At 42.2% G+C, this 25,572-nt stretch overlaps 1 protein-coding gene and 1 long non-coding RNA gene across 2 annotated transcripts in view; one reads left to right on the top strand and one right to left on the bottom strand.

Annotated features, from left to right (window-relative positions):
• B3GAT2 (beta-1,3-glucuronyltransferase 2) overlaps window positions 1–21,830 on the bottom strand; it is an 83,352-nt gene extending 61,522 nt beyond the window's left edge. The window contains exon 1 of the mRNA XM_025991144.2: window positions 20,897–21,830. Coding sequence (XP_025846929.1) covers window positions 20,897–21,505 — 609 coding nt within the window. The 5' untranslated portion in view covers window positions 21,506–21,830. The remainder of the gene's footprint in view (window positions 1–20,896) is intronic.
• Window positions 21,278–24,743, top strand: LOC140595269 (uncharacterized). Its single transcript, XR_011996778.1, has 2 exons — window positions 21,278–21,388; window positions 22,826–24,743. It is a non-coding gene; the product is annotated as an uncharacterized lncRNA (long non-coding RNA).
• Window positions 24,744–25,572: the final 829 nt, after the last annotated feature.

The raw sequence follows: 25,572 nt of genomic DNA on the forward strand, positions 1-25,572 counted from the left end.
TGCCTATGACTCTATGCCCCCACCCCTCTGTGCCTCTCATGAATAAATAAAAAATAATTAAAAAAAAAAAGATCAGTGCAGTCAAGAGCTTTTTTAAAAGATAAAATTGATAAAACTTTAGCTAGACATCAAAAGGGAGAGAACTCACATAAAAACAAAATGAAAAAAATATAAATGCCACAGAAACAAAGGATTATAAGACATTATGAAAAATTATATGCCAACAAACAGTACAACCTACAAGAAACAGGTAAGTTTCGAGCAACATAACAATCCCCCAAAACTGACCCAGGAAGAAATAAAAAAAATTGAACAGACTGATTACCAGTCATGAAATTGAACTTGTACTCAAAAACTCCTAACAAAAGTCAAGGACTAGATGGATTCACAGGTGAATTCTATCAAATATTTAAAGAAAAGTTAATACCCATTCTTCTCAAACTATTCCAAATAACGGAGGAAGGAAAACTTCAAAATGTATTCTACAAGGACAGCATTTCCCTAAAAACAAAACCAGACAAAGACATTACAAAAAAAGAAAACTACTGGCCAATATCTCTGATAAACACAAATGCAAAAGTCCTCAACAAAATATTAGTATGCCAAATTCCACAATATGTTAAAAAAAAAATCATTCACCACAATCTAGTGGGATTTATTCAGGAATGTAAGGGTGGTTCACTATTCACAATTCAATAAGTGCAATATATCACATTAACAAGAATAAGGACAAAAAACATATGATCTTATCAATAAAAGCAAAAAATGCATTTGACATAATTCAACATCCCTTCATGATAAAAACTCTCAACAAAGTGGGTTTAGAGGGAATATAGCTCAGGATACAGAAGGCCACATATAACAAGCCCAGTGGTAAGATCATACTTCATGAGGAAAAACTGAAAGCTTTTCCTCTAGGAACAGATATAGGACAAGGATGTCCACTTTTATTCAACATAGTACTGGAAATCCTAGCTGCAGTAATCAGACAAGAAAAAGAAAAGGCATCCAAACTGAAAAGAAGTAGAACTGTCTTTATTTACAATTGGTATGATACTATCTACGGAAAACTAGAATGACTCCACCAAAAAAGTGTTAGAACTAGTAAATGAATTCAGTAAAGCTACAGAATTTCAGGATATGAAATTAAAATACAGAAATCTGTTGAGTTTCTTTTTTAAAAAAATATTTTGACACAGAAAGAGAGAGAAAACACACAAGCAGGGGGAGTGGCAGGCAGAGGGAGAGGGAGAAGCAGGCTCCTCACTGAGCAGGGAGCCTGATATGGGGCTTGATCCCAGGACCCCAGGATCATAACCTGGGCCGAAGACAGATGCTTATCTGAGTCACCAAGATGCCCCTGAAATCTGTTGAATTTCTATATATTAATAATGCAACAGAGAAAGAAGAAACAATTCTGTTTACAACTTCATCAAAAGGAAAATACCTAGGAATATTTTAAACTAAGGAGGTGAAAAACATCCTGAGAACATTAAAACACTGAAAAAAAATGAAGATGACACAAATAGGAAGCTATACAATGCTCATGTACTGGAAAAATTAGTATCATTAAAATGTTCATATTACCCAAAGCAATCCACAGATTTAATCCAATCTCTCAAAATACCAGCAGCAATTTTCACAGAAATAGAATAATCCTAAAATTTGTAAGGAACCATAAAAAGTACTCAAACAGTCAAAGCAATCATGAGAAAAGAGATACAGGAGGGGTCACAATCCCCAATACTGAACTATATTACAAAGCAACAGTAGTCAAAACAGTTTGCTACTGATACAGACACACAGATCAAGAGAATAGAGCTCCCAAATAAATCCAAAATTCACTTGGAATCCCAAGGGATCCCATATAGCCCAAACAATCTTGAAAAAGAACAAAGCTGAAGGATCCATACTTCCTAGTTTAAACACTTATTATAAAGAAACAGCAATCAAAACAGTGGTACTGGCATAAAGGCAGTGTAGACTAATGAAATAGAGAGCCCAGAAATAAACCCTCACATATGTAGTCAAATCATTTTTGACAAATGTGCCAAGACCATTCAATGAGGAAAGGACAGTCTTTTGAGCAAATGTTGCCAGGAAAAACTAGATATGCACATGCAAAATGAAGCTGAGTCCCTAATACAATGTATAAAAATTAACTCAAAATAGATCAACATTAATTATCTAAACATAAAAGTTAAAATTATGCAACTATTAGATAAAACAGGGGAAAATAATGAATTTGGTGACAATTTTTTGGATAGATCCCTAAACATATAGGCAACAAAAGAAAAACTATATTAAACTTCATCAAAATATAAAACTTTAGGGCATCAAAGGACAAGATCCCCTCAGGATGGAGAACATATTTGCAAATCACATATCTGATACAGGATTAATATGCAAGACATATAAAGAACTCCTCAAACTCAATAATAAAAACAACCAAATTCGAAAATGGGTAAAGGACATGAATAAACATTTCTCCAAAAACTATTTACAAATGGTCAGATGGTCAACATCACTAACCATTACAAAAACACAAATCAAAACCAGGAGATACTACTTCATGCCCATCTGGATGGTTATTATAAAAACCAATGCAAAAACAAAAAATAACATGTATTGACTGCAATGTTAGAGCAGTTCAAATCTGTGTGTCTTTTGTTGGTGGGATTGTAACACGGCACCACTTTTATCTAAAATAGTATGAGCGTTCCTCAAAAAATTAAACATTGAATTATCCTTTGACTCAGCAGTTCTGCTTTCGTATATATACACAAAGAATTGAAAGAGAAACATGAACAGATATCCATACAATAATGTTCACAGCAGCACTCACAAAGCCCCCCTCAAAAAAAAGGGGGCATGAAATTTTGTTACATGCTACAATGCAGATGAATCTTGAGGATTTTATGTTAAATAAGTCAGACATAAAAGGACAAACATGTATTGATTCTTCCGTATATAAAGGTATCTAGAATAGTCCAATTCATACGGAAAATAGATTACAGTTTACCAGGGAGGGGGCAAATGGGGAATTATTATTTAATGGGTACAGAGTTTCAGTCTGGAATGATGTACAAGTTCTGGAGATGGATGGAGGCAGTGGTTGCATAACAAAGTGAATAATGCCACTGAATTGTACACTTAAAATGGTTAAAATGGTAAATTTTATGTATATTTTCCCACAATAAAAAAAATTACAAAAATATTCCATTTTTGCTTCTCCCCCATTGCTCTTCACATTTAGGGAAAAGAGATAAAATGAGAAACAGAATACTTATTTACTTTTAAATGTCACTGGATTTACAAGAGCCAACCAAATTAACATCTAGATTTGAAACTATAGGACAATCAACTGATTCTCAAAGGAATCCCAGGGTTGCTGTAAAATTTTATTATCATCCACAGAAATCACAAGCATTGTCAACCCAACTTCTTAATTTTTTTTTAAGATTTTATTTATTCATGAGAGACCCAGGGAGAGAGACACAGGCAGAGACATAGGCAGAGGGAGAAGCAGGCTCCATGCAGGGAGCCCAATGTGGGACTCCATCCCAAGACTCCAGGATGATGCGCTGGGCTGAAGGCAGATGCTCAACCGCTGAGCCACCCAGGCATCCCAATGTTTCTGTTTTTTTTTTTTAATTCTTAAATAGAGAAATTAACCCAAAGACTGAGAGAACTTCACAACTATAGGGAGAAAAGAGGCCAATCTAAGAAGGTAGAAAGTGCAGACATGGTTTAGGGGAGAAATGGATCACAGGTGGTATGGACAGGAGGGAACCATGGTCATGGAGAAGGGTGAGAGAGGACCACACAGGGGAATGCACAAGGAGATCACTTCCCCAAAGCTATTGGCTTGGAAATGAGAGGGGATAAATTTTGTGAGTTCTTATAACCAGTAGGGCTTAAAGCCTGGAGTTTTAAATATCAGCCAGCTAGGCTGAGACAAAACCCAGAGGGCACTGCACTTCTCCTGGAGAGAAGGCAGGCAAATAAGCTGGGGGCACGTGGTGTGGAAACAGCCATCTGACGAATGCCTGGAGCACAGAGTGGGGAGATTATTTGCTGTTCTCAGAGTGTTTCCCTGAGAGGCAGCATTCAAGGAGATGCCTCTTTGGGAACAAAGGAGCTGGCTGGCACCATTTTCCTCCCCCATCCCTCAGCATAAACACAAAAACACCTGTGTGAAGGAGCACAGTGCAGACACTGGCTGCCTAACCTGCTTACACCAAGCTCCATCACCCAGCACTCTAGTGAGATTGCCCTTCTTAGTCAAGTTTGCCTCAGTCCTAGCACGGCGTGCTCCTCCTCCAGAAGACCAGCACAAACGCCTGACTGCACTGCATCTCCCAGAGTTTTCTGCACAGCCTCTCTCCTTGTGGAAGTGGTGTCAGGATTCATTTCAGAAGGAGAAGGGCACACCTACTTAAAACTTATCACATTCAGGTCAGGGACCAAACACTACTCACAGCAGGCAAAGAGAGACAAGGCAAGGACTGGCCTGAAGAACAAAGCAGCCAAAACACAACAGCAGCACACACAACACACATTGGAGACACTTCTTCAAGCACCAGGCCAGGAGCACTGCATGACCTCTTCTTCATAAGGTCATTCTTTTCAGGAGTAGGAGGCCTTCCTGGCTTTTCTAACACAGAGAAGGCAGAGACTTGGAAAAAATGCCAAGACAGAAGAATTTATGAAAGAACAAGTGAAAGAACAAGATAAAGCCAAGGCCAAAGTTCTAAGACAAACAGATACCAGTAACATGCCTGTGGAGAATTTAAAGCAACAATCATAAGAATACTCACTGGGCTTGAGAAAGAAAACATTACTGAGACCCTTACTACACAGATAAAAGAGTTAAAAAAAGAATCAGAGATGAAAAATACAATAAATGAAATTAGAGATAGGGTTTGACACAACAAACAGCAGGCTGAAAGAAGTAGAGGAACAAATTAATGACCCAGAAGACAAAATAATGGAAAACAATGAAGCTGAGCAAAAGAAAGCAGCATTATGCAACACAAGAACAGACTTAGGGAAGTCAGTGGCTCCATCAAATCTAATAACATTAATATTATAAGAGTCCCAAAAGAGAGAGAAAGGGGGCAGAAAATTTATTTCAAGAAATAATAGTAGATAATGTACCTAATCTGGGTACATCTAGATCCAGGAGGCACAGAGAAGTCCCATCGATACCATCAAGACATACTGTAATTAAAATTGCAGAATATGGTGAATATCTTTAAAGAAGGAAGACAAAAGAAGCCCTTAACTTACAAGGGAAAACCCATATGGCTAGCTGAAGATTTCTCAACAGAAATTTGGAGAGCCAGAAAAGAAAGAAAGAAAGAAAGAAAGAAAGAAAGAAAGAAAGAAAGAAAGAAAGAAAGAAATTTGGCAAGCCAGAAGAAAGTGGCATAATATACTCAATGCACTGAATGGGAAAAATCTGCAGCTAAAAATATTCTATTCAGCAAGATTATCATTCAGAATGCAGAAAGAAATAGAGAGTTTCCCAGACAAACAAAAACTAAAGAAGTTTGTGACTGCAAAATTAGTCCCCGCAAGAAATATTAAAGGCGACTTTGAGTGGAAGAGACCAAAGGTGACAAAGACAAGAAAGGATTTGAGAAAATCTTCAGAACCAAAAAATGAGTAATAAAATGGCAGTAAATACATATCTATCAATAATTACTCTGAATGTAAATGAACTAAGTGCTCCAATCAAAAGTGTGTCAGAATGGATTAAGAAAACCAAGTCCATCTATATACTCCCTTACAAGAGATTCATTTTAGACCTAAAGATACCTGCAAATTGAAAATGAGAGGGTGGAGAAACATCTGTCATGCAAATAGATGTTAAAAGAAAAATCAGAGTAGCAATACCTATTTTGGACAAATTAGATTTTAAAATAAAGACTATAAAAAGAGACAAAGAAGGGCATTGCATAATAATAGATAATCAAATGAGAAGATATAACAATTATAAATATTCATGGCCCCAACATGGGAACACTTAAATATATAACACAATAACAAACCTAAAGGAAATAATTGATAACACAATAGTAGGGACTTTAACATCACACTTAAATCAATGGGCAGATCATCTAAACAGAATATCAACAAGGATACAATGGCTTTGAATGACATACTGAACAAGATGGACTAACAGAGTCAGAACACCCATCCTAAAACAGCAGAATACTTGTCTTTCTCAACTACATGTGGAACATTCTCCAGAACAGATCACATATTAGGGCACCTTTGGGATGCAGAAAGGTAATCCTAAAAGAGAAGTATATAGCAAAACAGACCTCCCTCAAGAAGCAAGAAAAATCTCAATCAGCATAAACTTACACTTTAAGGAGCTAGAAAAAGAACAACAAACCAAGCCTAAGGACAGCAGAAAGAAGAAAACAATAAAGACTAATGCAGAAGTAAATGATTACAGATACTATTAAAAAAAAAATCAGCTTTTCCTCTGTGGTCAGGAACAAGACAAAGATATCCAATCTCACCACTGTTATTTAACAGTAGTGGAAGTTCAAATTATAGCAATCAGACAACAAAAAGAAATAAAAAGCATCCAAATCAGGGAGAAGGAGGTCAAACTTTCCCTATCTGTAGATGACATGATACTCTATGTAAAAAAACTTGAAAGATTCCACCAAAAAATTTCTAGAACTGATAAATTCAGGAAAGTCACAGATACAAAACCAACATACAGAAATCTGTTGCATTTCTATACGCCAATAATAAAGCAGCAGAAAGAAAAATCAAGGAATCAATCCCATTTACAATTGCACCAAAAATAATAAGATACCTAGCAATAAACCTAACCATAGAGGTGAAAGACCTATATGCTGAAAACTTTATAGTTACAGTGATGAAAGCAATTGAAGAGGACACAAAAAAATGGAAAGATATCCCATGCTCATGGATTGGAAGAATATTAATGTCTATTCTACTCAAAGCAATCTTCACATTTAATGCAATCCCTATCAAAATACCAACAGCATTTTTCACCGAGCTAGAACAAACAATTCTAAAATTTGTATGGAATCACAAAAGATTCCAAATAGCCAAGACAACCTTAAGAAAGAAAAGCAAAGCTGGAGACATCATAATTCTGGACTTCAAGGTGTATTACAAAACTATAGTCATCAAGACAGTATGGTACTGGCATAAAACAGACACATAAATCAATGGAACAAGATAGGAAACCCAGAGATGAACCACAAATATATGGTCAATCTTTGACAAAGCAGGAAAGAATATCCAATTGGTAAAAGAGTCTCTTCAACAAAATAGTGTTGGGAAAGCCAGAAGCTCTATGCAAAAGAATGAAACTGGACCACTTCCTTATACCAAACACAAAAATAAATTTAAAATGGATGAAAGACCTAAATGTGAGACCTGAAACCATAAAAATCCCAGAACAGAACACTGGCAGTAACCTCTTGGACATCAGCCACTGCAACTTCTTTCTAGATATGTCTCCTGATGCAAGGGAAATAAAAGCAAAAATAAACTACTGGGACTACATCAAAACAAAAAGCTTCTGTATAGTGAAGGAAATAATCAATCAAACTAAAAGGCAACGTATGGAATGGAACAAATTACAAATTGCAAATTACATATCTGATAAAGGGTTAGTATCCAAAACATATAAAGAACTTATAAAACTCAACAGCCAAAAAATGAATAATCCAATTTAAAAAATGGGCAAAAGATATGGATAGGTATTTTTCCAAAGAAGACATACAGATGGCCAACAGACACATGAAAAGATGCTCATCATCACTGATCATCAGGGAAATACGGATCAAAACTACAATGAGCTATCCCCTCACAACTGTCAGAATGGCTAAAATCAACACAGGAAAACAAGAGATACTGGAAAGGATGCAGAGAAAAGGGAACTCTCTTACACTGTTAGTGGGAATGCAAACTGGAGCAGTCACTCTGGAAAACAGTATGGATATTCCTCAAAATGTCTAAAATAGAACTACCCCACAATCCAGCAATTACACTACTGGATATTTATCCAAAGAATACAAAATTACTAATTCAAAGGGACATATACACCCCAATGTTTATAGCAGCATTACCTACACTAGCCACATATGGAAACAGCCCACATGTCTACTGATTGATGAATGGCTAAATAAGATGTGGTATATACATACAATGGAATGTTAGTCAGCCATAAAAATAAAATCTTGCCATTTGCAATGATATGGATGGAGCTACAGAATATAATGCTAAGCGAATTTATTTTATTTTTTTTTGCTAAGCGAATTTAATCAGAGAAAGACAAATACTATATGATTTCACTTTTATGTGGAATTTAAGAAACAAAAGAAATGAGCAAGGGTGGAAAAAGAGGCAAACCAAGAAACAGATTCCTAACTATAGAGAACAAATTGATGGTGACCACAGGGAAGGTGGGGGGATGGGTGAAATAGGTGATGGGGATAAAGGAGGGCACTTGTCATGAAGAGCACTGGGTGTTGTATAGAACCGTGAAATCTCTATGTTGTACACCTGAGACTAATATTACACTGTATGTTAACTAACTGGAATGTAAAGAAAAACTTTTTTAAAATCCTTAAAGAGGAAAACAAGAGCATAAAAGTTAGAAGAAAATTACAGCCTATCTTTTCAGTATGTCCAGCAGGAATGAAAGGTAATAGGTAAACAGTTAAATAGAACCATTCAAGAAAAATGGAAACAATTAATAGGACATGAGCCCCCAAATACCAGCTCCAATGACTGTAATAGAACTTTTCTGCAAAGCAAGGCTGCAGCACCACCAACGGAAAAAGATGCCCCATGGAGGTCTCTCGCACTTTTGCCAGTGTGAACAGATGTAGCTGAGGAACTTTCCAAAGTTATAAAAATATCCCCAAACTGTCATTTGACCTTTAAAAATGACACTGGCATTTCAATCTTGCAATGCCAAGTTTATTTATATGATAAACAACACATCCACACATGGATCATACTTAAACTCTCATTCCCATTTGCCGAAAGCAGCATCTTGAGGCCACTGCGACTGTCAGGATTGGTACCGCCATGGTGGCTCAGGGTTTTCTGCCATTTTGCCTTCTGGAGCCTTTCCACATCTCCTGTGGCCACCAACTTCCGACAGAAGCACGTGTCCAAATGGATAAGGAAGTTATCCTATTTCCCCACTTTAGGGGTCTATCAGCTCACTGAAATCTTACAACAACTACATACATTTATATCAGGCCCTGTAAGGCAGCTGTATCTTAGGGCTTTTATTCCTTTATAAGATAAGCATCATAGTTTCTACCTCAGAATACCATGAAAATTAAACAGCAGTGCACATATTCAAATATTCAGGCAGGGCTAACACAGAGCAAACCATCAGAAAACTTTAGTCAAGTTCCCCTGAGGTTATGAGAGACGAGGGCTTTTGGCTCACCCAGGCCTGGAGGACACATTCTCCAGCTCTTTACCAAAACTGCATTTTTCAGACTTGGGGTGTGTGGTCCCTGAATATATAATAAAGACTCTCAATGGAATATTTGAGCAGATAGCTTTAAGGGCATATATTCCCAGATCCTCAGCATTCTTACTTCCTCTCCTAAAACTGAATTCTTGGGTAGAGGGGTGGAGTCTTCTTCCCTCTGCTCTTCTCCCACTTCACAGAAAAGGGTCAACTTCTCATCCATCCTGAATCATATTCAATGTACTGTCCCATAATGGTCAAGCCTCCAGGGCACTAAACAAAGGTAATTAGAAATACTGTTGTCTTTATTAAGAAAGTTGATGTCTTTAATGAATGGGTAATAAATCCCTTTGGAAGACAAGAGGTTTCTCATTATTTGCTTTCAACAAAATTGAAGGAGACCTAATGTCGTCAATAGATCATTAAGTATTTTTTTTTTTTTTTTTTTTTTTTTGCTGAGAGATCACCATATGGTTTTTGGCTTAGAGCTTTAGAGTTCAAAAAATTGAAGAACACCACTACAAGAAAATGCTTTCCATCTTATTTACTTCTTTATGTAAACAAGGTTGACCTAATGAGAACAGAATTAGATCTCTTTCTAGCAATCAGTAATATTCATCAGTGAATAGATATCAGACACAAAATGCTCCATCCATATCATTAAGAATACAATTTCCAATAAATGTAACTTTTATGCTTAAGAGTTAATTATCCAAGTTGGTAACATTTATGGTTTTTTTTATTACAATTGAGCAACAATTTTATAAAAAAGATATGTACTCGTATGCATGACATTTATGTTGTCTTGATTACTTGTTTACTGCTACTAATTGTAGCGTTAACTCAATCCTAAAGAATTTTTAAGATCTTAGTTTATAGCCATAAGAATTTTTTTAAAATGTAAAATGTATCTATAGTAATTTTTGTTACTGCAGATATATGTGACTAGAGGATCAGTAAAGGACCTTGAACCTCAAAATCTTATGCTAAGATAAAATTCTGAGGGAGAATGCTGGTTGAAAAAGAAATAGAAAATTTCCAGATGTTTTATATTCAAACGATGCTGAGTTTTTTATAATATCCACTGTATGTATGTAGTTTTCATTGATAAATATCAGTATTTATAACTTACTAAAACTCAACATGCTTTGCAACCGTTTTAAATGATTTTTAAAAATTAGACATCAATATGAACATCTTAAAAGAGTATAATTTTACTAAATTCTTTGAGTTCTGTGAACAAAAAATGATGATCATTGCACCAGACCCCTGAATGCGACCACAATTCTTGCAAGAGACTGACTGGGAAGGCGCAGGGTCTATGAAGAATGAACAAGACAGTACTCAGAGCATTAGCAGGCAAGGAGGCAATCAGGGGACCTGTGGGTAAACACACACACACCACTCCAACTGCTACATCCCCATTCTGGCAGGAAATAAGCTTCAAAAGCTTCATAAGCTTTTTACTTATGAAAATGTAAGCAACATTTGAAAAAAGAGAAACAAGCTCAGGGTAGACTTCCCAGTAATTGCCAGTTAGTCGAAGCCCAGCTTGGTGTCCCAGTAAGGCTGGTGGGGGCTGGGCACAAGGGAGTCTGTCAAAAGGGATCCTCTCTGCCCTCTGCAACAGATGTTTGAAAGAGGTCATTCTTTAATGACCTTAAAAAAAAAAATCAAACTATTGCTTCTAATCATGTGTTTTAAAATAGATTCATTGCATTCCTCCCTTTAATTTGCCCTCTCCTTTGTAACATACTGCCTCTGATTCATTTGTTCATGCCAGAAATAATCTATACTGTAACATGCTCCACCAGAAATAACCTATACTGTAACATGCTCCGAGTCCAAGCTAGGTGCTAGGACCGCTAAGTAGCTAAAAATCACACCTAGGACCTGCTCTGAGCTACATGCAGGCCAACTTCCTAGCTTACACACACACACACACACACACACACACACACACACACACACACTAATCTGCTTCAGACATCTTAATCCACTGGAGAATCAGCCTTCTACCTCCTCTCAACCCAAAATATCCTTTAGATGCTTTTCACTCTCTCACATCCTCCCAGGACTCTTTGTAGACAAGCCCTATTTCACTCTTGTCCCTCTAATCACTGTGGTAACACCCAGTAGTGTAATTAGGACATCCAATTTATGTAGTTCCACTTGGGTACAGACTAATTTGGGAGAGTCAAGCACCTGTACCTCCTCCTCAACCCCAAAAACACAGTCCATATCTCAGAAACCGAGTATTTAAAGACATCTAATCAACAAAACACTACAGCAGCTATTGGATAAGCCTCTCGACCCTGGCAGTCACCCACAGAGGAGAACGAGGTAAAAAGAACTAATATTTGTAAGGTGCAGATAGGTCAGTATTTAAACAGTCCTATGAGGCAGGCAGCTCTTGCCAAAATCATACAGTCACTGAATGATAAAAGCTGGATTTGAACACAGGGCTGTTTAACTCCCTAGTTCCTACCTGAGCTCCTCAGTGGCTTTCCCATGTGAAGAGCCCTCACACTCAACTGGTTCACAACTACCTTCACATACTTCCTGCCCTTTGGATAAGGCATTACCAGGAATGCTTTGCTATATATGCAAATAGTCATGGACCTTACTCTCCTTTTTAGCATGAAAGCTCTTAGAGTCAGCACGGGGGCCACATTCATCTCTAAGTTACTATTTAAGAGGGGTCTGATGGCTCAGTCAGTTAAGCTGCTGCCTTTGGCTCAGGTCATCATCCTGGGGTCCTGGGATGATTCCTGCATTGGGCTCCATGCTCAGCTGGGAACCTGCTTGTCCCTCTCCCTCTGCCTCTTCCCCTACTCATACTCTCCCATGTGTTATCACTCTCAAAATCTTTAAAAAAATGAAGGTGAAATAAAAGGATGTTTTCAAAAAAAAAAGCAAATTTATTTAAAAGGCTCAATATAATTCTAGACACACAACACAGACTTCAAAGCTGTCATCTGACCAACAATCCCCATTCAGGGCTCCTTTCTCGGAACAGATTCCTTCTGTAAGAGAGCTCTTCACCTTCTAAGCCCCTTATAATTTCATTCACTTATTCAACAAATGCTTAATGAGCATTTACTACATGGGAGGCTCTCCTCTGAGCACTAAGGATATAACAGTGAACAAAAGAGCATTCCTACCCTTATGGGGTCTAGATTCTAGTGGGAGAAATAGACAACTGAAATACATAGACCACATTATATAATGTGATGTTAAGCGCTTTTATAAAGAACCCACAATAGTCTACAGTACCACTTCCTTAGTACACCTAGATGTACAATACTTACACATCGTTTTTTTACTAATTTACTCCCCCATCCTTATCCAAGTTCTGTTTAAAAAGTTAAAGGTCAAAGATTTGCCTGATGTGTGATCTGAAAATCAGACGGGAAAAAAAAATGAAAGCATGTGCCTTACACTCCTATGTACACACTTTTCAAAGCCACAGATTTACATAAAAATTTGAAGATTTCTTTTCTTGATAGGACAGTTTGGGGAGAGATGGTACTCTTCTCCCAGAACTAAGTATCTCACTCAGCATGCAGGTGATGGGGACGCGACTGCCTACTCCTCTATCCCACTCCCTGCTCTCAAGGACATTTTTCTATTTTCTGGATATTCACACACGTTCTTTGCTATGGTTCTTAACTAGGGCTCCCTCCGCTTGGAGGGCTCCTCCCTCTTGCCCTGTCACCCACTAGGCCCATCACCCTTTAGGTCTCAGCTCAGATGTCACTTACTCCACAATCACTCCTATAACCTACAATCCCATTAGCTGCCTCTGCTTTAAGCTCCCAGGCATCTGCATTTCTCTCAATACACACTGATCCTAAAGTGCACACTTAGTCCAAGCACTTGATCTGTGAGGACTGGGATGTACCCTCTCTGTTCACAGCTGTATTATTCTCTGCCTGGATAGAGCATAGTGCCTAGTACACAGATGCTCAATTAAGATTTGTTAAGTGGAATAGAAGGCATGCTAATTATATCCAAATATCTTTTCAATGTGGTAATATTTAGGCTCAAGTAGGTAGCAGTAATAGTGTATGACTCTGCAAGAATCCTTCTAAGATACAATTAGCTTAGATAACTGAAATCTTAGTTAATGGAGAATGTTCGGCGTTTAGCACACTCAGCTTTTATTTTTATTTTTATTTTTTTTTTTCAAATTTTTATTTATTTATGATAGCCACAGAGAGAGAGAGAGAGAGGCAGAGACATAGGCGGAGGGAGAAGCAGGCTCCATGCACCGGGAGCCCGACGTGGGATTCGATCCCGGGTCTCCAGGATCGCGCCCCGGGCCAAAGGCAGGCGCCAAACCACTGCGCCACCCAGGGATCCCTTTTTTATTTATTTTTATTTATTTTTAATTTTTATTTATTTATGATAGTCACACAGAGAGAGAGAGAGAGATGCAGAGACATAGGCGGAGGGAGAACACTCAGCTTTTAGAGAGAGATGAAGATACAATTTATAAATACCTGCCTTTCAGACTAAAAGAAGGACAGTCTCAGTATCTGCAAGTAACATACATTACTATTTGAAGTTCTCTTTCTGGGGCACCTGGGTGACCTAGTCAGTTAAGTTTATCTGCCTTTGGCTCAGGTCATGATCCTGGGGGGAGCGGGATCCAAAGGATTAAGGCTTACATCAGGCTCCCTTCTCAGTGGGGAGTCTATTTTTCTCCTTTTCCCTCTGCTTCTCCTTCATTCATGTTCTCTTACTCTCTCTCAAGTTGTGTTTTTTAAAGCCCAGTATTTAAAATTCTCTTTCCACTGCTAGAGACAGATTGTAAAAACAAAACAAAAAACCTTTTTTAAGTTTTCAGTTATTTTGAAGAAAAGACCAAATAATCTGACTTGTGGTAAAGAACACGATCACCACCAGCACCCTCTCCTCTCCGGACAGACATCTCCAAGGTTTTCCCAATATGCAAAAAGACTCAACCAATGATTTATTCATTCTGTTTTTAATCCAGGGAAATTCCTAATCCCCCAAAAATGAAAGACAAGAAAATCAAGACTTCTATCAACAAGTGAACAGTCTGGTGAAGCTGACAGTGTGTGCCAAAAATAGCCAGCATAACCAGCACACTGGTTGAAGCTTCCCACAAGTTCATCTTTATGTTCCAGGGAAGGAGCTGCCTCAGGCTCTGTGGGAGAGGGTGACCAGCAGGTGTCTATATTTCACATGAGCTTCAGCTCAGACAGACTCAAGTCCCCAGCTCTTCCCCACATGAAATAATTCAGTACTGTCCCTGACCTCTATTCTACCCCCAAAATTATTCTTCCATTCAATTCTGCCTATCCTGAAAAAAAATATACACATCACCAGCTGTAGCTACTGAGCATGGATCAAGTGAGGTAAAAAAATTAATGTTTCATCTTTTTTTTTTTTATGATAGTCACAGAGAAAGAGAGAGAGAGGCAGAGACAGAGCCAGAGGGAGAAGCAGGCTCCATGTACCGGGAGCCTGACGTGGGACTCAATCCCGGGTCTCCAGGATCATGCCCTGGGCCAAAGGCAGGCGCCAAACCGCTGCGCCACCCAGGGATCCCAATGTTTCATCTTCTTGCAGAAATGATCCCTTTTGTTCATAATACATTTTAAAAAGAACACAATATATATGAAAGACTACAGTTTATATATTAACTAGCAGTATTCAACTGATTTGAAAAAAACAATAAAAATCAAATGGTCTATAAATGAGATAGTGTGAGATGAAATAAAATGTTCATAAGATCAAATGATATGGGGGGGGGGGTCAAAAAGGAAAATCAGAAGTTGATATGGCAAGATGACAGACCTGAGTTTAAGTGAGGCAGGAGACAAGAACAATGTTAGAATACTCCTGTTGAGGGGCGCCTGGGTGGCTCTGTCAGTCAAGAGACGGAGTCTTGATTTTGGCTCAGATCATGATCTCAGGGTCATGAGATCAAGCCAGGCTGTGGGCCCTGAGCTAGGCAGTGAGTCTCTCGAGACTCTCTCCTTCTACTCCTCCCTCCATTCACTTACTTGCTCTAAAATCTTCCCCAAAAAAAATTTCTCCTGTTGATCAAATGCTTTACTTACTACAATGGCATATTTCCATCTGACTATACATGTTAAATGAAATGAGCCTCAGGATAGTCAAAAATGCCAGCTCTAGGGGTCGCCTGGGTGGCACCAAGTGCTAGTCAGTTAAGTGCCAACTCTCCATTTCAACTCAAGTGGTGATCTCAGGGTTATGAGACTGAACCCCAGGCTGGGCCCCACCTTCAGTGTGGAATCTGCTTGAGACTCTCTCCTCACTCTGCCTCTCCTCCCTCTTCTCTGGAACAAATACATTAAAAAAAAAAAAAAAAAAGTGCAAGCTCTAGAACCGGAATACTTGGGCTTTAAATTCTGTCTCTGAAGAGCTGTGTGACCTTTTCAAGTTACTTCCAGGTATTTCCACTCAACTATGAAATAGGGACACCAATTATACCCATCAGAGTAAATGACTATTAGATTCATGCTGCACTTTAAAAAAATCTCTGTGCTCACCAAAGTACTATGTTCAGACCTAAATATCAGCAGTAGGATGAAAGAACAGAGACATACTATACGTACCTCAGGCGCTATTGTGAAGAACAAATAAACTAAAACACATAAAACCCTAAGGGTGGTTCCTGGCCCATAGAGAAGTACTCAGCTGATGTCAGCTACATTCTCCTTGTATCCATGGTAAAGAGTATCTTAACATTCATTTTAAATTGTGCACAAGAACTACCAGGCATAAACAATGGATTATATTGGTTTATTGATGTGGATTGGAAATTTGTTCTAAACCTACTGACTCACCTACCTATCTCCCTACCAATTAGTGTAAATTTTATTTGTGTTTTGGAGGGAACACTTAGGATCTATGTAAAACTTAAATATCATGCTTCAACAGCATTGCAAATCAAGTATCTAATGTGTTAACTATACAGACTGAGCAAATATTTCCTCAGAATTCAAAACGTTTGAATAGACGTATCTGATTATTGAATTCTGTACCCCAAAAGAAAAGCACTACTTGAATACCACCTGGAATACTTAATAAGACCACTGACTTCTATTTTGCTTTTGTAGCATGCCTTAAAAGCAATTACTATTCCATTACTGTTCACACAAGAGAAAATTTACCAGCTTGTAATTTAGAGGCAAGTGGAGTAGACAGAAGAAAGTGGAGTCACCCACTATAGTTTCCAAGAAGCAGGGGACAAGAGTCTAAATGTTTAAAAGACACACGTTCACTGCACCAAACAATCCAGGCATGTCCTCATGTCTATTCATGAGAAAGGATAATCAGTGAAAAGTAGGTTGGAGGACAGAATGATGGAAAAAGGCAACAGGAAGGGGCAGAAGAGAGAATGTTTTTTAAACCAAAATTGTTACTTCTGGTCCATTAAAATAGCAAAATCCAAACGAAAACTGGTCTTCACAGAAAACTCAAAAATTAGCCCTAACTCAAGTACTATACACCGGGGAGAATAAAGAAAATCTTTAGATTCAACACTAAGAAAACTGGTTGTAGTTTTATACACAGTTTTAGAAAATTCTCACATTTTATCATGATTAACATGATTAATATGGTTTTAGATGGGGAGAAATAAAAAGGGCACATTTCAGGTAAAATAGTCATTTATGCTACATCTAAGAGATTCTTTTAGGTTTCTTCCCTTTGAAAAGATAATTGCCCTACACCAAGTAACGATATCCAAAGTAAAAGTAAAGGCAGATCTCTGGTCTCCTTTCAGGAAACAGAGGCAGAATTTCCTATGGGGGGGGGGGGGCAAATACTGTGAATTTGAATATCCTTTGGATTGTGGCTCCAATAAGCTGCATATAAAGACGGGAGCACACCGATGCTTCAGAAGAGGAAGAAAAAATTAAACCTCAATTCATCCACCTGCCCAGCATACAAATAGCTTAACTGCACCCAACAGAAAAATCGAAACAAAGGGCCTCTTGAGTTCACTGCTCGCCAGAAATGCATCTTCAAGATGCCTGCTCATTAACTGAGTCCTTTCAGGCACCCCCACCCCTTAAATGTCTCACAGTTGGCCTGTCTTCCCAGTCTTTCCTCATTAAATTTAAAAGTTAAAATTTTTTAAGTTTTTCTTCTTGCTCAGAAAGTACTGTTTTTTAACCTTTCGATTCAATTGATTTCCAAAGGTGAAAGCAACTTCACCTGAAAAGCATCAGCTTTAAACTCAGGAAACAGGAAGGTTTTCTAGTAAACAACGGAAATCTGGTCAATAGTGTTATTAAAAATACGACTAGAGAGAGTGTCACATTTATCTGCAGTTGTGGCTTGTATTAAAGTAGCTTAAATCCTTCACAAATAAGCTTTTCTGGGGGGTTAAACAGATACGGTGCTGAGGCAGGCAGGATTACCTGTGATCTAGAGTGTAAAGCCCAATCCATGCCCCAGGAAGAGGAGGAGATGCTGCTGGGACACTACAAACCTGAAAACCCCTTTCCATTGTCTCCAATGGACAGTCCAGTTTCTGGGGCTACCACTCCCACTGAGCTTCATTTGCGAGTGGATTTGGCTGTTAATGTAGCATTGTTCAGCACAAATATTTCTTTCCTGGCAGCACAGCTCAGTCGAGACAGGAGGCTGAAAATCAGTTAGCTGTATGTAAGAAGAAAGCAGCTCTCCAGTTACCAGGGAGGAATAATTGAACACAGATTGCCTGTTGCGCCTTTAATTTAATTTGGAGACCTTTCATCTTTTCATTTCCTTCATTTGCAGCCAATGCTTAGTGAGCTAATTTGTACCTGGTTCATTTTCCTCCTTTTATCTTATCTACATTAACATCAACCATGGAAATTAGAAGCACTATGAATAAAAGATGAAGCCTGACTTGGGACATTCTCTCCTTAAGTACCGTGAATTACTTAAAAACTAATTTGTGTGTATGCACAATATGGAAGGACTAAGATCTCTATGCCTCACCTCTACAGTATCCTTTATCAGCATCTTCCCTCTCCCCAAGGGGCTGCAGTTTTCAGATGTTTTATCTAGTCTTACCTGTTCTCAGAATGCAATGTCTAGACTATAATCCAGATGGAATCTGTAACTGGTATAAGGTAGCCCATCCCATTACTGCACAAAACCAAGGATCCACAGATCCCACTAACTTGACTTTTTAGAGAGTTCAATACTGCTTGCCTTACAAGGAAAAGAATGTGTTGCAAAAAGGAAAACTGAATGTATCAACAGATATGTATGGTGAGCAGATGCCCACTGTCCAAAAACACTGTGTGGGGGAGGATGAGAGATGGTGGAGAAAGGGACTAATCTTGAAATTACTGCCTGGGAGTGGCCTCTGGAAGCTATATAATTTAAATTCCAAGTCTATCATGGGTATGACGTTTTTCAAACAGTCCTTCTGTTGAATATGTTGTACCACTTGGCAACCTCTCCGTTAGAAAGAGTTACACATGCTCTTAAAATAAGTTTTTCTTACTTCCCACTGTACAAAATTTTAGTGTCTTGTAAGTTTTGCATGTTTTTCCCTTTATAGTTTCCTCTGGGCCAATACTATTTTTTTCTCCTCATCCTCTCCTCCTATAAAGTTGGGCTTTAAATTTTGTCTCCTTTCTCTCTTTTTCCAATGAAAAAAATCTACTGGATTTCTTTTTTGCTGCTTAGTATCCCCCACCAATAAGCTATCCTTTCAGTGGGAAGCATCAAAGACTGTGCTCAATTGTTTCACACTGCTTCTAATGCCAGCTCTTCTACTCCTATAACCCTTCATACCAATGGGCTAGATGGAAACTGGAGATAAACCGAAAAATTACTCCCTTTTCACAGCCCAACCCCCTAAAAAGTTGATGTGTGTTACTTGTATAAGACCACACGTTTTTACAGGTAAGGCAACTTCCAAATTGTAGGGGGGAAAAAGACTGCAGTTTAAAATTATCGTGTACTGAAATGTAAAAGTATGCTCTGGAATACAAACCACTGTATCTTCTGGGGAAAGGGTATGTAAGTAGGATCAAAATTAAAGCCCAACTTAAGAAAAAAAAAATCAGATTATATCTCTAATCTTGGTTATAATAAAGACTACCCCCTACAATGTCAAGCTTATCTATTTATTCTGAAGGAACAAGGAAAGCAAGCCCTACTTTGAAAAAAAAAAAAGACAAGAAGCAATTACTGGTCCTTTTATTCTTGAAGGAGAGGATGATTAGAAACAAAGGTGGCAACAGTCCTTAAAAAATAGGTTCTTAGTAGCCACCTAGGCAGAAAAATTAAACCAAAAGGGTACAAAGTCCCTCTGTCTCCAGGTGAAGAAAGCCAAATAGAGATTAGGATAAAGTTGAGGGGCATTTATGTTTACCAAATACACAGATTGTCCCACTTACTTGGTGGAGTGGAGGGTGTGATGGAGTCTCAGAAGCAGGAGGCCAAGGAATTGGGGATAGTGGAAAGGAAGAGTCCCACGAAGGGTCAAAGAATCCAAGATTTTGGGTTTTTTCCCCACATACCTTTGTGTGTATACGGAAGAAAAGTGAACACCATGCAATAAGGACTCCCAGAACACACGCAGATTGCAAAACAGCAGCCTCAAGAAGAACACCTGTCCTAACCCCCGGCCGGCTCTGTGCATGAGTGGCCTTCCAAGGGAAAAGAGCCATTTTAGCGACAGGGGACGGCTCCGCACCCAGGACCTCCCAGTGAGTACCAGGAAGCAATGGGGAGCAATGGGGAGGTGCAAGAGTGGCCCCGCGAACTCGCCCGAGAGAGGCCTTGGAGAAAGGTTGGAAAAAAAAGAAGAATGAGGCTGTTGGCCTGATAATTCGGGAAAGACAGAATCGCAGGGCCTCAGAGTCTCAACTCCTTTCCCATAGGTTTTCCTTGAAAAAGAGGCAAACTTGAGAATCAGAAAGGACTTTTGTGGGGTGCAAGAAGAGAGAGAAGTTGGACCCACATACACGCCAAGGAGAAGTGCCTGTTTTCACTAACAAGTGCCAGTGGACTGTAGAGAGAAGTTTGTCTCTGGGCTGGTTTTCGGCCACCATCGCCACCTCTTCGCTGTACGGTTCTTGCTTCGGGGGCGCACCAAGTCCGCCGGCCCTGAGCTGGGTCCCCCGCGCTCTCGCCCCGCCCTCCCCGCTCCATCCCGAGCCCCCAGCGCCTCGGGCCTGCACTTGCCCCGCTTCACCTGGGCCGCGCCGTCGGAGCCCCGGCCCCACGGCCTCCCCCCGTCCGCTCCGCACCCCCGCATGGCCAGCGTTCACGCGCCACGGCCCCAGGAGGCTGCGGGCTGCCCGTGCGCAGCGCTCCACCCGCCTCCCGATCGGGGGTACGGACAGGGGCCCTTCCCCTCCCCGACCCCAGGGGAGGGCCGGGCGCTACCTCCTGGAACAGCTCCAGGCTGTAGGTGTTGTCGTCGTCGGCGAAGAAGAGCACCCCGGGCTGCGCGCGCTGGTGCTGGTGCCTCTGGCGCAGCCAGGCGAGCCCGGCGTTGCGCTGCTCGGTGGCGCGCGGCAGCCCGGGCCTCTTGTAGCGCCGCGGTGTGGGCACGTGCAGGTGCGTGCAGGGCAGCCCGGCCCGCGCCAGGAAGCGGCTCACCAGCTCGCTGCGCGCCGCCGCGTCCTCCACCAGGATCCAGTGCAGCTGCGCCACCTGGCGGAAGGTGTTGGCCAGGCGGGTCAGCTCGGCTTTCTGCACCGGGCGGCTGTAGGTGGGCGTGATGGCATAGATGGTGGGCAGCGGCGGCTCCGGCCGGGGCCGCGCGTGTGGCCGCGACTCGTTGCGCCTCTCCCAGCCGCGCCCGGGCCCGCTGTCGGGGCCGCCCCTGCGGAGCGGGAGTCGGGCGCCCCCGCGGCCCACCGCGTAGGGAGAAAAGTAAGGGCGCGGGGTGAGCGGGGGCGCTGGCCGGCGCGTGTCCACGTCGAGCATGATGATGACGATTAGGATCCAGGGCAGGAGGATGAAGAAGCGGCTGAGCAGCACGGACTTCATGGTGCGCCTTCCGCGGCCTCTCGGACGCCCCCAAGAGGGGCGAGATGGAGGCCCCCGGCGCTCAGTTCGGACGGCGGCGGCGCCCGCGCTCAGGAAGCCGCGGCGGGCGCGCTCTCCATGGGGCCGGGGGCGCTGCGGGGGCCGGGGGCCGCGGGGCTGTGCCGAGGAGGAGGGCTACGGGGCTGCAGGCGGCGGCCCCCAGTCCCGGCGAGCCGGCGGGAAGCGGGAGTGCGTCCAGCGGCGGCCGCGGGCCCCGAGTTGTGCCGAGCGCCCGGGAGCGGCGGCCCCCAGCGGCTCCGGACCGAGAGTGGGCGCCGAGGGCCGGCCCGGGGCTGCTCGCTCCTCCCGCCCCGCGGCGCTGCGGGCGAAGGGACCCAGCCGCGGCTCCCGGGCCGCTCCCTGGGGCACCTTCGAGGGCGGCGGCGGGCGGCGGGCGGCGGGCGGCGGGGGGCGGGCGGCGGCGCGAGGGCTCTCCTGGGTCGCCCCGGCCGGGCTGGCGAGGGCCGGGAGGGGGCGCGGGAGGTGTGCCCCGGCTGCGCGAGCGCGCCGCAGCGGAAGCCTGCACGCCGGTCCTTCCCTCTCCTCTTCTCGGAGCCTCTCCCGGCTCGGCAGCAAGATCCCAAAGCAAGGAAAGAAAGAAAAAGCGGAGGGGGCGGGGGGCGGGGGGCTGCAGACTCCAGCGTCCTCCCGGTCCTCCTGTGGGAAGGCAGCAGCGCTGCTACTGGCGGAGAGGGGCTGCGAGGGGGAGGTCGCGAGGGGGGCCCGGCTCTCCGCGGGGTGTGCCGCTGACGGCCCCGAGAGCCAGCTCTGGAGGCGGCTGCTGCACCGCGCCGGGGGGGGGGGGGGGGCGGGGAGGGTCCCCGGGGGCCGCACGACCTGCGCGAAGGGCTGGAGGGATGCGCGGTCGCCGCTCTCCGCGCGCCCTGAGCTTTCTGAAATACGGCAAGGTCTTGAGAGATCAGCTAGGAGACCCCACTCACGTGCGGGAAAACTCGGGAGACCTATAGGGTGGGGAGTGAGGGGAGGGAGGCGGGGAGGGGAAAGGATCTGCCCGGGCCCCCACCTGCAGGGCGGGTGCGCCGGGGTGTGTACCCAACGGCGGCAGCCGAGAGCTGGACTAGCAGAAAGGCAGGGACCTATAGAAGCCCTGGGAGACGGAGAGGTGCCACACAGAGGTGTTCGGCACGTGAGATGGTCCATCCCAAAGAATCCATCCAAAGGTTGCTTTGCTGCCTGCCGGCAGGGAGATCGCGGGGGGCGCGCGGGGGGGGGCGGTTCCTAAAACTCCAGCTGAGTATGTTTAACTTATTTTTCCTTCAGTAATTCGGACTCCCATTTCCCCTATGGTTCGCTGTCGTCAGAATTATTCAGTTTGATCCTCCCGACGATCCTCTTAGAGAGGCCTGAAAAGTAGAATCACCTTCATTTTATGGATGAGGAACCGGAGACTCGGTTTAATTTCCCCGAGGTCAGAGGCGAGCGGCCAACTGGAAATGGAACGTGGGTCCCCGGAGTCCAGCCCGTGGCTTCCTCGCTGCGCGGCCTGAAGACGTCGCTCTGGACGCAGCCCGACCGGGAGGGGTTGGCTCTCCTCCTTGAAAACATTGTGCAATCAAAATCTAACAGAGCCTACGAAGACGTAATGGAACCATGACAGTGCCTGGAAGACAAGGAGTAAACAATTGGTGCTCAGTTAGGACCTTTTCTATTGGGCGGACCTACTAGCCAGGTCCCTGGTGTCTATAATGTGCGGGAAAGAAAGAAGAGGGGCCACGCTTCATAGTCACGTCGCAGGGAGGTGCTTGCAAAAAGAGCTGGAAGGCCTTGCCCCTCGCCAGCCCATGATAAGTAATTTCTGAGCTCATCTTCTCTCGATTGTTTGTCTTGCTCGGTCTTGTTCACAACTAAATCCCTCGGTGCATTTTGTATGAGGGCGCGCTGGACAGCTCTAGGGAGGCTACTGCACCCCACCCCCTCCAGCCTTTTTGAGAGTCCAGCCTCACAGCCCCACCTCTGCTGCTCCTGCTGTCATCCGGGACTGGAGCGCTTGTGGATTTCCCTAACTTCGGGCTCAGAGCCTGAAACCCGAGGGTGAGATTTATGGAGTCAACCTGCACTCCCTTCTCCACCGCCCCCCACCGCAAGGGCTCGCCTTCTGTCTGGACCTCCCGGTATCAGCCACAACTCCCACTATAAACGTGGCAGGTTAGCGGCACCCTAACATAGGAAACAATCCATTAGACGCCTTCCCTTATTTTCGGCTAACCTAATGGTCCTCTGAGTATAACGCAGCCTCCGGAAAATGTGTCATGATCAGACCTGGGGGTGGACCGCCTGAAACCAATGTCGGTATTTTGGGGGCGGGTAGGTGGGGGAGAGAGCCTAGTAAAAACTTCTCTTAAATACTAGAAAGCAGCACACACACCTGACAACCCTTGCAAAGATACTGAAGTCTTGCTCTTTCTGCTGGAATTTTTCATGTAGTTGAAGAGAAATGCCTTGTGTATGAGCTGGAGTGAAGCTCAAGCAGTTACTGAATTGTATTTTAAAATTTCACTAATCTTTGTTAACTGGGAATTCTTGGTTATTCTTACTATTCCGTAAAAACCCATTCCTCATTGCTTCTCCAGCAACCAGGGCCATTCACAGATGAGACACGTTCAAAATCAATCAAATATTGGAATTGGAAATTTTAACTGGTGCTCAGAATTCACAGGTGTCATACAACACAATGCTTAACTAGCAGGGTCACTTCAAGGAGGTCATGTCATCTTCTCTGTTATCCTTCCTCAGCATTTGCATCCAGGTATACCTCATTCAATCATCTGTTGGGGGCATCATGGTTCATGGAGTCAGCCAGACCTTGGTTTGATTTCCAGCTGGGCCACTTGAGCAACTTTTACAGTCAGTGAGTCTTTCAGTTTCCTCACCTGGAAAAGGGAGTTACATACTCCATGGAAATCTTGTAAGGATTAAGTAGGATAAGTTAGGTAAAGTATTTTGCAGAGGAGCTGTTATTATGCAGACAATGAATGGTATTTAAATGCAAGTAACACTTGTTCAAAAGAAGATCTTAACCTGGGAGATCTTGCAGAATCATCATCACATAGGAAAAAAATGAGATCCATTCTAAAGGAACTGACAATGTCTTTAAATAGGGCCCCCTCCTGTCTGGAAGGTGTTGGTAGTCTTCTCCCAGCAGGGGTGAGGTGGGAGGAATAAAGAAATATTTACCAAATACAAGGTGCAGTTTATCATGCAATAAGAATAACATGATTCCAAGTGACAATGATTTCAAGTGACTGAATATGCCATATTGTTTTACATTCATTGATTCAAAAATGTTTACCCACATCTTTCATAGTCAAATCTGAGTCAAGATAAAGACAGCAAAATTATTAAGAATGTCCATTTGAAGCATAAAACCAGGGCAATACACTTTTAAGTGCAAAAATTTATCATGCTTTTAAAATACGTAGAGAGTTTATCAGGTAGTAGAATGGAAACAATTCTTCTTAGTGGAACCTTGAAGAAAATGCCATTTTTATGAAGCATAATCACTGGGTAGCTGTAGTGCTTTTTCATATAGTCTATGATATTTTTACATAAAAAATTTTAAACTTGATCTGTGGCTGATAATGAAGGTTGGTAGAAGTCACTAGAGTAATTAAAATAATTACCTAACTTCTGAGCTTCTGTACATCCTCTCAGTGTTTATTTTCATTTAATCTCTCTAATTATTTGTGTAACAAAGTGAGCATTGCTTCATCTGTACTAATGAAGCCTTAGATTGCTGGCATCAGCCGCAGCATTTCATCAGCATTCAGTTGTTGTTCTCAGATAAACAAAGGTAAAAACAAAAAACAAAAAAACAAAACCATCTGGAGACTTAACAAAAACATATCATATAATCACTAAACATTTACATTTTGCCTTGATGAGTAATATGCAACTGTGACTTCTGTAGCAAAAAGATTGCAGTCCGATTAGTGCACTGCATACAACTGATCCAATTTGACATTTGAGCCTGGGGTTCTGCTAGTGTGACTAAATCAACCTTCAAATGA

This window comes from Vulpes vulpes, chromosome 1, assembly GCF_048418805.1.
Source record: "Vulpes vulpes isolate BD-2025 chromosome 1, VulVul3, whole genome shotgun sequence".
Taxonomy (NCBI): domain Eukaryota; kingdom Metazoa; phylum Chordata; class Mammalia; order Carnivora; family Canidae; genus Vulpes; species Vulpes vulpes.